General features: G+C 41.5%; 1 protein-coding gene across 1 annotated transcript in view; it reads left to right on the top strand.

Annotated features, from left to right (window-relative positions):
- The window catches only part of LOC125382903 (sulfotransferase 1B1-like), a 34,927-nt gene extending 24,551 nt beyond the window's left edge, over window positions 1-10,376 (top strand). Inside the window, exons 2-7 of the mRNA XM_048401109.1 lie at window positions 3,197-3,243; window positions 4,876-5,099; window positions 8,430-8,753; window positions 8,842-8,945; window positions 9,436-9,616; window positions 10,119-10,376. Of these exons, the coding sequence (XP_048257066.1) occupies window positions 3,218-3,243; window positions 4,876-5,099; window positions 8,430-8,753; window positions 8,842-8,945; window positions 9,436-9,616; window positions 10,119-10,231 (972 nt within the window). The 5' untranslated portion in view covers window positions 3,197-3,217 and the 3' untranslated portion in view covers window positions 10,232-10,376. The remainder of the gene's footprint in view (window positions 1-3,196; window positions 3,244-4,875; window positions 5,100-8,429; window positions 8,754-8,841; window positions 8,946-9,435; window positions 9,617-10,118) is intronic.
- The last annotated feature ends 3,908 nt before the right edge of the window (window positions 10,377-14,284 follow it).

Here is a 14,284-nt window from a genome sequence, read left to right as displayed (position 1 = left end):
CACATTAATTGGCAACCCTCGAAACGCGCGCGAGACCCAAGCGAGCATCTAAAGACAGGCGGTTTGTTTACAGGCTGACGTCGCATGGCAGGAGTACTGCTGTGCTGCGTCAGGCAATAAATACTAACTTTGTTTATGCAAATTGTATGAATGGTGGGTGCTACCGGTAGGGCAGGACATGCTTACCCTTTTCGCGAACACCTGGTGTCATCACTGATTTCCAGTGGTCCATTCTTATAACTTCGAATTCCACAGCTATTTGCTAAGTGGAATCTGTTTCGCTGGTTATTATCTTGCATTGACGATTAATATTTACATGAATACACACTGCCACTAAGCCAGTGGTCAAATGTAACAAATGTTAAATTTGGGATAACACTTTCATGGTTAAGTACAAATTCTAGTAATTTTATGGGTTTCGTCCCATAAAACAATTATTCTGAAAACAAATAATGCATCTTTTATTACATACACTCTCTCCAAAAAGAAACGCAACCCCAGTCTGAAAATGTGAGAAAACCCCAAGAAGAAAAATATTGATTGTAAATACAATTTTTCTGATATATACTTATACCATGTACACTGTTTTTTAACGTAAGCGCCCAAACACACCAATTTTCGTGCACAAGGGCATTTTATTGTTACTTTTATCATAGTGAGCAAAATTTTCACGTGGCCCATGCCAAAAGCCTCATGCACGTGCAATTCATGGAAAGAGCAGTAGAAGTATGGGTTTATAAAAGCACGTGTTAATTAGCGATTCACTCTATCTTTTTCACCGTAAGACAAGGTCGAATATGCCACGGTTGAGTGCTGCAGATAGAAATATCGCCATTGGTCGTATTGAGGCCGGACAAAGCTTTGGAAACGTTGCCCGGCACCTCAATGTTCATAAAACAACGATTTCACGACTTTGGAGCCGATGCACCAAGTTTCATGCAACTGAAGATCGCCCCAGAAGTGGTAGGCCAAGGGTTACCACACCACCTCAGGATCGATTCATCCGGGTCACCCACCTATGTAATCGGCTAGCCACACCTACCGTCACTGCAACACAGGTGCCAGATTTGAGAAAAGTGTCCGCACAAACAATTAGGAACCGTCTACGAGAGGCCGGTCTACGTGCAAGAAAACCATTTATTGGACCTGTTTTACGCCACGAACATCGACGCCAACGACTCAGGTGCTGCACCAACGTTCGGGTATGGACCCTCAGAAACTGGAGGCGCGACTGGTTTAGTGACGAATCACGTTTTCTCTTACAACGCCGTTTAGCCCCGAACTGTGTTCGGCGGGTCGACAGAATTGGAGGAGGGAGCGTCATGGTGTGGGGAGCCATGTCTTACAACCAAAGATCAGACTTAGTGATCATTCGTGGCAATTTGACAGCCCAGCGCTATATCAATGATGTCCTACAGCCTCATCTTCTGCCGATTATCGACCAACAGAGGGAGCTCTATCAACACGACAACGCCCGGCCGCACACTGCTCATGCAACAGTGAATTTTCTCCAGAATTCTAATGTCAACGTGTTACTATGGCCCTCCCGATCACCAGACATCAACCCAATCGATCACCTTTGACATAGCAGAAACAGACTATAGGCATTATGCACCTGTTCTCACCTGTCGTCAAGGTGTCATAGGTCACCTTAATCTAATTACACCTGGTTATGCCCTGTTTCACAATAGTCTGTTTTATTCACATTTTTACACACTTTTACGTGTAAAAAGGCATAAACACATTTGATACGTTGTATTTGTGCCACGGCCCAATTAGTACTAATTTAGTTGTTTGAATATTTTTATATTTTGTATATTAACTTCATTCATTTAAGATCTGAGGTCGAAAAAATTTCCGTCATTTCCGTGACTACTTTAGGAGGTGTAATGCTGTGATCGCAGCTCGTGGCGCTCATACGAGGTACTGAGAAATACGCCCCCTTGCGTCCAGTCAATCTTAGTGAGAGAACTGTCGAAGTCTTGACTTAAACTTGCATAACTGTACTGCGACCATGCCAAATTTCATATTGTTGTCTTCAATAATAAATGTGTTCTAATAACTTGAATATTGAGATAAACATCTTGAAAATATAGGGGTTGCGTTTCTTTTTTGAGAGAGTGTATTCATGAATGAAATCTGCTCGACTTTAAGTTCATGAGTCACAATTTGCACCTGCGTGTTTATACACGGAGCACAATTTGGATCTTTACGTGTTTGTCGGGAGCATGATTTTTAATGTGAACAGCACACAATGATAGTGTAGCTCATGACTGGCTGAAGATCACCGTCTATCTGCCATGGGTAGACTGCAAACAGGAATGGAGCAAAACGAAGTTGCCAGACATTTTCATGGAAACACAATGTCCTTCTTTTGAGTATTTATCCAGGGCCTCGTCTGTATCAACGCAAATGGTGGTTATCCAACCCCCAACCCCACTCCTACCAAAGCCCTCGCCCTCGTCCCACCAGGTTTAGCTAGTCCTGATTGATATTTTACAGCCGGTGGTAATATAGCTGTAATATTGCTGGCTGCAGCATAAAACACAAAATGCTATTACTAACTGTGTTTCCAACACTAAAAAGCAGTGAAACTTGATAGAAACAAGCCAAGACGATATGACTCATATATTCTCATGGAAAAGGTACAGTAGCGAGAGCAGGTGTTTGTGAAACGGGAGAGTTACCATTGCGCATCCAACACGGCCAGTCAGTCAGAGCTGACAGTACTATTTCCCTTTGTAAGGTTGAATGCATGCACACCCGATCACCACAAGTCACAGGGCACCGCAGTACAGCATGTGAGTGTATACCAAGCGGTAGAAACCAGGTCAGGTCATGTGTTGAATAGACGTTCTACATCCTACACTGCTTGTATTGTACAATTGATGTGTCATCGCATTCATTAAGACTCATTAACCACACGATCATGTATCCAAACTATAGCATCATATGAAATACAGGCAGTCATTTTAAAAGAAAAGATTCAATTACGATACACACGATACGACCACAACACAGACTGTCACAATGTTAAATATGTATGTGTCACGCTAGATTCAGTTGCGATACAAGCGGAAAACAACACAGTCTGTCACATTGTTATATGATATATGTATATGTGTCACGGTAGATTCAGTTCGATGCACACCACAGACGCCTGATTCTGAAAGTAAAAATTAGTTTGTGTTTGCAGCTGACTTTAGGAGACGACACTATGGCCTTGCAGAAAGAGAGTCCAAGGTAGGCTAAAGACAGAACATGTGTTTGTAATTGTGACTATATCTTTTTGCTGAATGTTCTCTCTATACAGATTTACGCTATGATTTATGGAATTTAGCTTCTCAATTAACTCCAAACTTTATACAGATGTCCGCTGCCGATCAGACCGTGTTCTTTATGCGGATTCGCTCGCCACGCCGAAGACCTGGGTTCGATTCCTGACATGGGTACAAGGTGTGAAGCCCATTTCTGATGGCCCCCGCCGTGATATTGCTGGAATATTCCTAAAAGCGGCGTAAAACCATACTCACTAACTCATTCACTCTTTAAGCGGAACAATAGGGTGGTTCGACCCCTAGCCGCGCTTCTTCATCACTGTGTCTTTCGTCTCTACCAACTTAGTTCAATGTATTTTATTTCTTAGTATCAGAATGTTCATATAACTGGTGATAACTGGTGATAACTCATTTTAATGTATATGTATGTACTGTGATATTTCTCATTTTTACTCATATGTATGTGACGTCCTGTGTGTCTCGTAGGCCATAATGGCCGGACACTGTACACACTATTTGTGTATTTTTATTGTCATTGTTATACAGTGTGTGACACGTAAATAAAATAATTTTCTTCTTCTTCTTCTTCTATAACTTGTATGTTACGTCACATATATATGTAGGGGCGGTCGGGTAGCCTAGTGGTTAAAGCGTTCGCTCGTCACGCCGAAGACCCGGGTTCGATTCCCGACATGGGTACAATGTGTGAAGCCCATTTCTGGTGTTCCCCGCCGTGATATTGCTGGAATATTGCTAAAAGCGGCGTAAAACCATACTCACTCACTCACTCACATATATATATGTCCACGTGTCTGTTCTCACTCAGTCTGTTGTATCAATCGCGTGTGACATGAGGCGTGCGGGAAAAGGGAATATTATTTCCGTTGTCAGATGTCTGTGTATCCGGAGTAGAAATTGTCAGAATGCAGTATATGGTTGCATCTTTCTTCTTAAGATGACATTTGTTCCAATCGTTAGGATTTTGATCCTGATACCGTCACAGCTGTGACTTTGATTTATGTAGATGAATGTATCACCCACCAACAATGATCCAGTCACTTCCCACATCCCTGTATAACATGGTTAGTATTCAATGTGCCGCAGAGTAGGCAGAAGAATATTTTATAGATATATGCTAATGGAAATGAATAATGGAACACTTACTTTTAGACACAGTAAAATGATATAGCATAGTTTCACATCGTATTCCAACCACTTCTCCGGATAATGTATACTCATGTACATGAATGCCATTCTTCCCATGATTCCTTTGGGGATGACTTGCTACAGATGAGACAGAGAAGATCTGTATAGATAAGACAGGTCTACATAAGAGTTTGGTTAAACTTTGCTTTGAAAAGTAGTTTAGTCACAGCGTGGGAGGACATCCGGAAGTGATGCAGGTCGTAGAGGTTAACTACTTTGGTGAAAGTCATGGTCATGGGTGTGGTGGTGTTAAACCTGGAGATATAACCAGTGCCATTCTCAGATTCGAACCAACGATCATGGATTTCTGACTATACGGGATAACCTCAGTGACTTATTGATAGTGTCATTGAACACAAAGAAATAAACAAGACTTGTGCTTTGTTCACAGATCCGACCAAGGGCCAGAAAGTGTGTTTGCTCCCGAGATTGCTTTGGTGGATCTCAACAACTCTAAGGGCCATGGCTTTAAGTGTTATCAGTACGAGGGTATATATTGGAGTTTGTGGCCTCGTCAAATATCCAAGGGGAAAAATCCAGTCGAAGAATTCAAACGTCTAAAAGAATGCACAATGGAAGAGGATGACATCATCATATGTGCATATGCCAAATGTGGTATTGTGACATCTAGCTTTCTAATTTTATCATAACACTGTACGAATACTAATATATATCAACATTAAATATATGTATAGCATAACCAGAGGTGCACGTCTTATTGTTTTGTAAGTTTGTCCGAGTTTCTCGGTCACTGTTTCAAATAAATTAAAAAAAATATTTAGAGTGTAGGAGAGGAACAATATTTTTCCGGACATGCGGCCTGTAAGCGAACATTTGTTAAAGTTTACAAAACCTGAATCAAAATTAGTTTTCCAGTATTTACACTCCCCACTGGAATATGAAACTGTAGGCCGGACCATTCCCTTTATGACGCCATGACATGTGTGACAATAATGTGTCATTATTAACACCGACAACATGTGAAAAAGTAACAATACATAAAGTGACAAAACCCTTTCCAATAGAAATCTCTGCATAAAGCAGAGTGGATAGTACGATTCCGACTATATTATGAGCATGTGTTTATGAATCACAACCAAACAGTAAGGATACCAGGTGTTCGCGAAAAGTCGAGCGTATCCTGCCCCACTGCTGGCACAAGTCACAAACACATGCAAGGGAAAGTCAATTGTTCCCCTGAAAAAACACGGTAACATATGTTACTAGTCAAAACAGGGAATTGCATCGGACATCATTTTTGTCACTCATGCGTCACATTCGGAAATGTCCTTAACATGTCTACCATTAAACTTTTTGAAAGCTTTACTGAGTCCTTGAATGTTGTAACCTTGATCAAACAACTTCTGAGCAAGAGTTGTTTGGCGCTCTTTGAAATCTTGGCAGAACCAACTTGCTCGACTGTATCTCAAAAGTTGTGAATGTAAACACCAAAGAATTGAGCTGCTGGAATTTTGCTCGACATGAATGAATAGTTGGCTATTGGAAATTTGAAGTCCCCCCTCTTTTCATACAGTCTTGTGGAGAGTGTTTTGGATTTCTGAATCTTTATGCATAGATCTAAATATGAAACAGATGAGACGGTCTCACTGGTGTCCTTTATTTCTAGTTCAGGTTGGTACTGAAGGGAATTGGCTATTTGATTGTCATTGAACGCTATCAGATCATTGATATACCTGAACCATAAGTTGAACTTCATGGCCACATTGCCTAGTTTTGACTTTTGACAATCCAAACAGAAATTCAGATTCATATGCATACAGAAACAGATCTGCAAGAAGTGGAGCACAATTGGTGCCCATGGGGATGCCTACTGCTTGCCTTAATGTCTTACCCCCTATCAGGAAGTCCAGCATTTCACATATTGTTTTCTCAGTAAACTTCAGATGGCATTTGCTTTCATTTTTAACAAATTGTCCTGAGCCTCTGAATATAGATACGTAACTGTATCTGTGATCACCACGTTTAATAACATTGATCAAGGAATGGAGTTTTTCCTTGATTTTGTCATCTTGGATAGTGGTGTACAAAGTTGAAAAATCAAATGTTTTGACAGAATGGAACTTAATTCCTTTCTGAGATTGCAAAAGCTCATGTTTTGGGGAATCCACATGGTATTAATTCCACTTGTCTCAAATACTTTCTGTGAATATACAGAAAGTCCTTTCTTGATTGCATTAAGGATTATGGTTAGTCTTTGAGATAGGGATTTGGTGGTACATTTGCTCGACCCAGCAATATATTTGTAAGGATTTTTAAGGAGATTGTCAAACGTTGACAATACTGGTTTTGGAAGATTTCTTCCTCAGTTAACATACTGGCCTTATATACTGAACAGATTAAGACACGTTGCAAGAATACAGAAAATTGTGAACTGTTTATTCAAACGTCAATAATGCAAAAAATAATCGTCAGAAAACAACCACTTTTGGCACAAAGGATTGTTTGAGCGTGAGTCATGTTATTGCAATGTCATATCGAGGGTCTGATCACGTGATCCTCACAGATGGAGGCTGAAAGTCATTACCTGGTGTGTCCACCTTGTGCGTTGATAACGGCCCGGCATCTTCTGTACATGGAGTGGCACAAACGGTTTACAGACGCCATTGGAATCTGCGCCCAGACCCTGAGGAAAGCTGCACTGAGTTCTGCTGCATTTCTTTGTCGATGTAACGGGCGGCTGTGACTCCATGGCCTGGGCCGATATTCCGGAAGACAACAGGTCCAAGTTTCTGATTGATGCCGATTGCACCCCATACCATAATGCTTGGTCCTCCCCACGGGTCTCTTTCAACCACACACTGTTCTGTAAAACGTTCACCTCTCCTTCGCCACACTCGTACTCTGCCATCTGCGGTGGAAATGCAGTACCGACTCTCATCTGAGAACACGTGGGTCCTCCACTGCTGATGCCGCCAATGTTGTCGTTGGGTGGCCCACGCAAGACGTTGCTGACGATGATGAGGAGTGAGCACTGGACCCCTGTGTGGACGGCGACAAGACAGGTTCTGGGAGGCGAGCTGATTTCGAACAGTGTCAGCACTGATGGGTCGCTAATGGTTGCCAATGGTCTGACGAGCTGTCTGTCCTGCAGATGTTGCGCAGGATGAAGCGATCTTGTCTTGGTGTTGTGACTCGGCGACGACCACTGCGTGGACGGTCATAAGTGCTGTTGGTGGTGTTGTAACGAATCCGAAGTCTTTCAATGGTTCGTACACTGCAGTTAAAAGCATTGGCAATGACTTGGGTACGTTGTCTGGCATTTAATCGTCCGATGGCTTGTTCACGTTGTTGGGAGGATAGTCACAAAGCAACTGAATTCTCAGTAGGTGTCAGGTGGTTCTTATACAGAACCCTGGCACATGTTTCACGTGCATTTCAATTTTCCTGTGCATCACTTGCAACTTGCTCCCACGGGCATCTCACAGTTCCCAAGGTTCACAACTGTTACACCGAACGCAACCGGTATTATCAGTTGAATGTCATAAACTGGCTTTTTTTAAAGTCTAAAAAACATATTCATGAAGAAAAATTACAATTTTGAACATGCACAATTATGTCCTAATAATCCAAAAACACGACGTTTCTTTATCTGTTCAGTATATGTGGCATTATTTGACATGTCATTTCTACGTCATTTATACCAAGTTCTTTGATCAAACAATTAATGTAACGATGCTTACATATAATTGTTATGTTATTTGACGCCTTGTCAGTGGCAACAACTACAAACTTTTCATGTAGGGCAGCATAGTAGTACCTGTCGTTCCCGTCATGAGAAACCGAACATTGTGTTGGCTTTTTTCAAAGTATTAAAGTTAACCTTTTCATAATGTGAACTAACAACAGAAAAGTGCCATCCTCAGCATCATCTTCCTTCTAAACCAGCCTTTTCATTCCACTTTTTCTTTTTTCCTCTTTTGACAGGAACCCACTGGTTGTGGGAGGTTAGCGAGATGCTCAAAAGTGGAACCATTCAGTATAAGAAGCAGACGAAAGAGACCCGAATGATAGAGTTTATACAAAAAGAGGGAATCGACAGTCTACAAAAGCCAAGAATACTGAACACACATCTTCCTGTGCGCATGCTCCCTATACAGGTCGTGGAGAAGAAGGTCAAGTGTATCCAGATCATGCGCAATCCTAAAGATGTATGTGTGTCTTTTTACAACCACAAGAAGAACATATTACCTTCCATTGGCTACGAGGGGGACTTCGTGGAGTTCACAGAGGCGTTTTTGTTGGGGAAATGTAAGTTGCGATCAGAATGGATGCCAAAGATTATTTAAAATAAAATGTCTCACCTCCTGTCACTTCCCATTAACCGGTCTGTTTTCAGTGCCGTTTGGATCCTACCACAACTACCTGCTGACATGGCAGAAAGAAGTAGCCAGAGAACCGAACCTACCTGTACTCACCCTGCACTATGAGGTCATGAAGGTGGTGAGAATACTTGGATAATCTGCTGGATCATACACTACTCCTCACTAGACGAAAAACTCTCTTTCCACGTTTGGGCAGAACATTAACACAAAAACAACTCAACTCAAACCCTCCAGTTTGAATTCCTTCCTTTTTTTAAGATACACTTTGTTTGTATCAGTTTCCATACGAGTCTCGTTGGTAGCGTTGTGCAAGTTGTGATAGTATGTATGGTGTTTGACGTGTGAGAAAGAATGTGTTTGGAAATAAAAAAGATCCAAGCTTCGGATTGGCTGGGGACTTTTAGAAAAAAATTTTTTTTGAATTTGTTACTAATCTGTTGTTATCATTAAATGTCAATCATACACACATTTTACATACATACATACACATGCACATACGCATACACCCCCAAACACACACTCTTAAACACACTAACCTGCCCAAAGTGTAAAATGGTTGGTCCCCAGGATACACATATCACTCCCTACTTATTATTTCTACCTTGCAGAATCCTGTCAGGTGTATAAAAGACATTGCCACATTCCTGAATATTACTGTAACAGATACATTCTGTGAAGGTATAGCCGAGGCGTGCAGCTTTGATAAAATGAAGCAGTTTGACAAAGAGGAAAAGCACATGCATTTGTCACTCTGGAAGGAAGGATCTGGGGGGTCCTTTTACAGGAAAGGTAATACTTGAATTGACTGTGCGAGTACAACTGTGCGTCGAATATGGGGATATTAAGTGGGTTGAGTTCACTGCTGCATTAAACAGTATTTCGGTGACGTAGTGATGCATCACCATTATGTGGGAGGAAAGCCCGACATGAAGTGGAGAAAGCCTGATGTTATATGCTTGGGTCAAACAGTTGTCTCAAGTCTCAAAAAGGTTTCCGTGTTGCCCAACTCTCGTTTTACTCGGCATTAGATATTTAACACTCTGGTGAATGTGAAACCGACGATCACGAGCATACTGAATTGTGATATCTCGAGCATAACATATGGAGAACAGAAATATATTTTGTGTATCACATATAATATTCTTTGCAGATTTGAAAAAAACGCTAAAGACAAAGTCAACCGGTAAAGTCAATGCAATCCTCCCCATTAGAAACTTACGATACTGTTCCGACATAAAAAGGGTAATAAACTAATGTTCAAGGTTTTGTTGAATTTTGCATACTATTTCAGGTGAGGTTGGGGACTGGAAGAACTGGTTCACGGTTGCAGAGAACGAGAAATTTGATCGCATTTGGAATGACAAAATGAAGGGATCTGGCATCCAATTCATGTACACATTGTGAGACTCTACATTGGTGAATCGTTTGTCAAAGTGCTGATGAAACTTTTCATCAGCTAATCTAAGTGGCATTCAATTGTGGTGAGGAAGACCCAAAACCCTTCCGTATTTGATAATATATTGCAGTTATAAAAGATAAACGGTTTTGAGGTTGTCCAATAAAAGCCTGATCAGGAATATGTTAGACCTGTTTTGATTTATATTGTTTTGTTGTTGGGAAGTACAACGTTTACGTATGACGGCACGGTGTTGGGTAACAGTATGCAGAAGAAGACGATTTATGTTGCGTCAGAATCCAGCTAAAATCAACTACTCGAAAGTGCTGCTGGTGACTGCACTACATGACTCTGGATAAAAAGAGAGTGTCTACATAAAAGCTTCAGTGAGCCTCATTGCTTGATCGGTTAAGCAATTCCTGATCCTGAGCACTGGGACTCCAGCCTGCTGCTTGTTGACTTGGATCATGTAATACGTAATTCAGTCATGCCATTGTTGAGTTTGATGAAGTTCAGATTCTTTAAGTTCTGGATGTTGCCCATACAGCATTAGACAGTTGAATTTGTCAATAGACCATTCACAGGCTAAAACGACAGATATAACAGTGCGTCGTCTGCTAAGGAGTAAATGCGTGAGTATGTTTTACGCCACTTTTAGCAATATTCCAGCAATATCACGGTGAGGGACACCGGAAATGGGCTTTACACATTGAAGCCATGTGGGTATTCAAACCTGGGTCTTCGGCGTAGCAAGAGAATGCCTTAAACACTAGGCTATCCCGTCTGGGAAGGACGCATTGTGAGGAGAAGTGAAAATAGTGAAAAGCACATTCCCAATACAGAGACCCGAGGGACAATAGTCAGGAAATGAGCTTTGCCCGATGCACTAACATTGTAAATGCCCTTCGCTTGACTGGTTAACAATTCCTGTTTCAGTGTTATGTTGAACTAAATGAGTCCTAAGTAATCTTCAACAAAGAGATCAAATAGAACATTATAATTTGCAAGCACCCGGAAATGATACTTTTATTGTGCATGTTTGTCTGACTACCTGTAGCTCTACAGTAGAATAGAGAACTACTTGTCGCCATGAAACAGTACATCAGAGGGCTATCTCCTGCCCTCATGAAGCAGAATAACGGACTACCCAGAGCCCTCATGCAGCAGAATAACGGATCACACAAAGACCTTGTGCAGCAGCGAATAAAGAACTACCCGCAGCCCTTGAGCAGCAGAAGTTTCAACAATATCCGAAATGGTTTCACGAGTCACTGCGCCAGTTAGGTTAGGAGGAAATAAACACTTGTCACACATCGACAGGACACAGGTAAACACTTCGTCACATTTATTGGCAACCCTCGAAACGCGCGCGAAACCCAAGCGAGCATCTAAAGACAGGCGAGCCTTTCAAGGGGAGCTAACTCTGCATTAATACATGCCAAGCAAACCTGCAGTGGCGCTGGATTTTCTGTTTCATTGATCACTGTCTGGTTTGTTTACAGGCTGACGTCGCATGGCAGGAGTACTGCTGTGCTGCGTCAGGCAATAAATACTAACTTTGTTTATGCAAATTGTATAAATGGCGGGTGCTACCGGTAGGGCAGGACATGCTTACCCTTTTCGCGAACACCTGGTGTCATCACTGATTTCCAGTTGTCCATTCATATAACTTCGAATTCCACAGCTATTTGCTAAGTGATATCTGTTTCGCTGGTTATTATCTTGCAATGACGATTAATATTTACATGAATACACACTGCCACTAAGCCAGTGGTCAAATGTAACAAATGTTAAATTTGGGATAACACTTTCATGGTTAAGTACAAATTCTAGTAATTTTTTGGTTTTCGTCCCATAAAACAATTATTCTGAAAACAAATAATGCATCTTTTATTACATACACTCTCTCCAAAAAGAAACGCAACCCCAGTCTGAAAATGTGAGAAAACCCCAAGAAGAAAAATATTGATTGTAAATACAATTTTTCTGATAGACACTTATACCATGTACACTGTTTATTAACGTAAGCGCCCAAACACACCAATTTTCGTGCACAAGGGCATTTTATTGTTACTTTTATCATAGTGAGCAAAATTTTCACGTGGCCCATGCCAAAAGCCTCATGCACGTGCAATTCATGGAAAGAGCAGTAGAAGTATGGGTTTATAAAAGCACGTGTTAATTAGCGATTCATCTTTTTCACCGAAAGACAAGGTCGAATATGCCACGGTTGAGTGCTGCAGATAGAAATATCGCCATTGGTCGAACTGAGGCCGGACAAAGCTTTGGAAACGTTGCCCGGCACCTCAATGTTCATAAAACAACGATTTCACGACTTTGGAGCCGATGCACCAAGTTTCATGCAATTGAAGATCGCCCCAGAAGTGGTAGGCCAAGGGTTACCACACCACCTCAGGATCGATTCATCCAGGTCACCGACCTACGTAATCGGCTAGCCACACCTACCGTCACTGCAACACAGGTGCCAGGTGCACAGGTACACCGCCGCCGCAGACGTTGGATGCACTAGCCGTTGCACTGCAGGAGTGGAGAGCAATCCCTCAGGAAAGAATCCGGCGTCTAATCCGTTCTGTTCCTAAAGTACTCACGGAAATGAAAAAGAACTGTTTTTCTCAATTTACTGACTGACTGACTGAGTTTGGTTTTACGCCGCTTTTAGCAATATTCCAGCAATATCACGGCGGGGGACACCAGAAATGGGCTTCACACATTGTACCCATGTCGGGAATCGAACCCGGGTCTTCGGCGTGACGAGCGAACGCTTTAACCACTAGGCTACCCGACCGCCCCTTTTTTCAATTTAAAAATCGACACAAAGTGTTACGTAGCTGTAAATACGAAATAACAAAACAACTCGAAAAGTACTAGTCTGGATTTGCTAGTGTGATCTCAGTGAACAATACAAAATGTACTTTACAGGAGGTAATTTGTAGGCACTTTCAACATTCATAAATAAAACTAAGTCCAAATTGACAAAGTAGAAACAGACTATAGGCATTATGCACCTGTTCTCACCTGTCGTCAAGGTGTCATAGGTCACCTTCATCTACTTCCACCTGGTTATGCCCTGTTTCACAATAGTCTGTTTTATTCACATTTTTACACGTAAAAGTGTGTAAAAAGGCATAAACACATTTGATACGTTGTATTTGTGCCACGGCCCAATTAGTACTAATTTAGTTGTTTGAATATTTTTATATTTTGTATATTAACTTCATTCATTTAAGATCTGAGGTCGAAAAAATTTCCGTCATTTCCGTGACTACTTTAGGAGGTGTAATGCTGTGATCGCAGCTCGTGGCGCTCATACGAGGTACTGAGAAATACGCCCCCTTGCGTCCAATCAATCTTAGTGAGAGAACTGTCGAAGTCTTGACTTAAACTTGTATAACTGTACTGCCACCATGCCAAATTTCATATTGTTGTCTTCAATAATAAATGTGTTCTAATAACTTGAATATTGAGATAAACATCTTGAAAATATAGGGGTTGCGTTTCTTTTTTGAGAGAGTGTATTCATGAATGAAATCTGCTCGACTTTTAGTTCATGAGTCACAATTTGCACCTGCGTGTTTATACACGGAGCACAATTTGGATCTTAACGTGTTTGTCGGGAGCATGATTTTTAATGTGAACAGCACACAATGATAGTGTAGCTCATGACTGGCTGAAGATCACCGTCTATCTGCCATTGGTAGACTGCAAACAGGAATGGCGCAAAACGAAGTTGCCAGACATTTTCATGGAAACACAATGTCCTTCTTTTGAGTATTCTTCCAGGGCCTCGTCTGTATCAACGCAAATGGTGGTTATCCAACCCCCAAACCCCACTCCTACCAAAGCCCTCGCCCTCGTCCCACCAGGTTTAGCTAGTCCTGATTGATATTTTACAGCCGGTGGTAATATAGCTGTAATATTGCTGGCTGCAGCATAAAACACAAAATGCTATTACTAACTGTGTTTCCAACACTAAAAAGCAGTTAAACTTGATAGAAACAAGACAAGACGATATGACTCATATATTCTCATGGAAAAGGTAC

The sequence above is a fragment of the Haliotis rufescens genome, unplaced genomic scaffold (assembly GCF_023055435.1).
Source record: "Haliotis rufescens isolate VD_foot unplaced genomic scaffold, xgHalRufe1.0.p SCAF_21, whole genome shotgun sequence".
Classification (NCBI taxonomy): Eukaryota; Metazoa; Mollusca; class Gastropoda; order Lepetellida; family Haliotidae; genus Haliotis; species Haliotis rufescens.
Note: the sequence above shows the minus strand (reverse complement) of the source record. Positions and strands in the feature narration are given on the sequence as shown.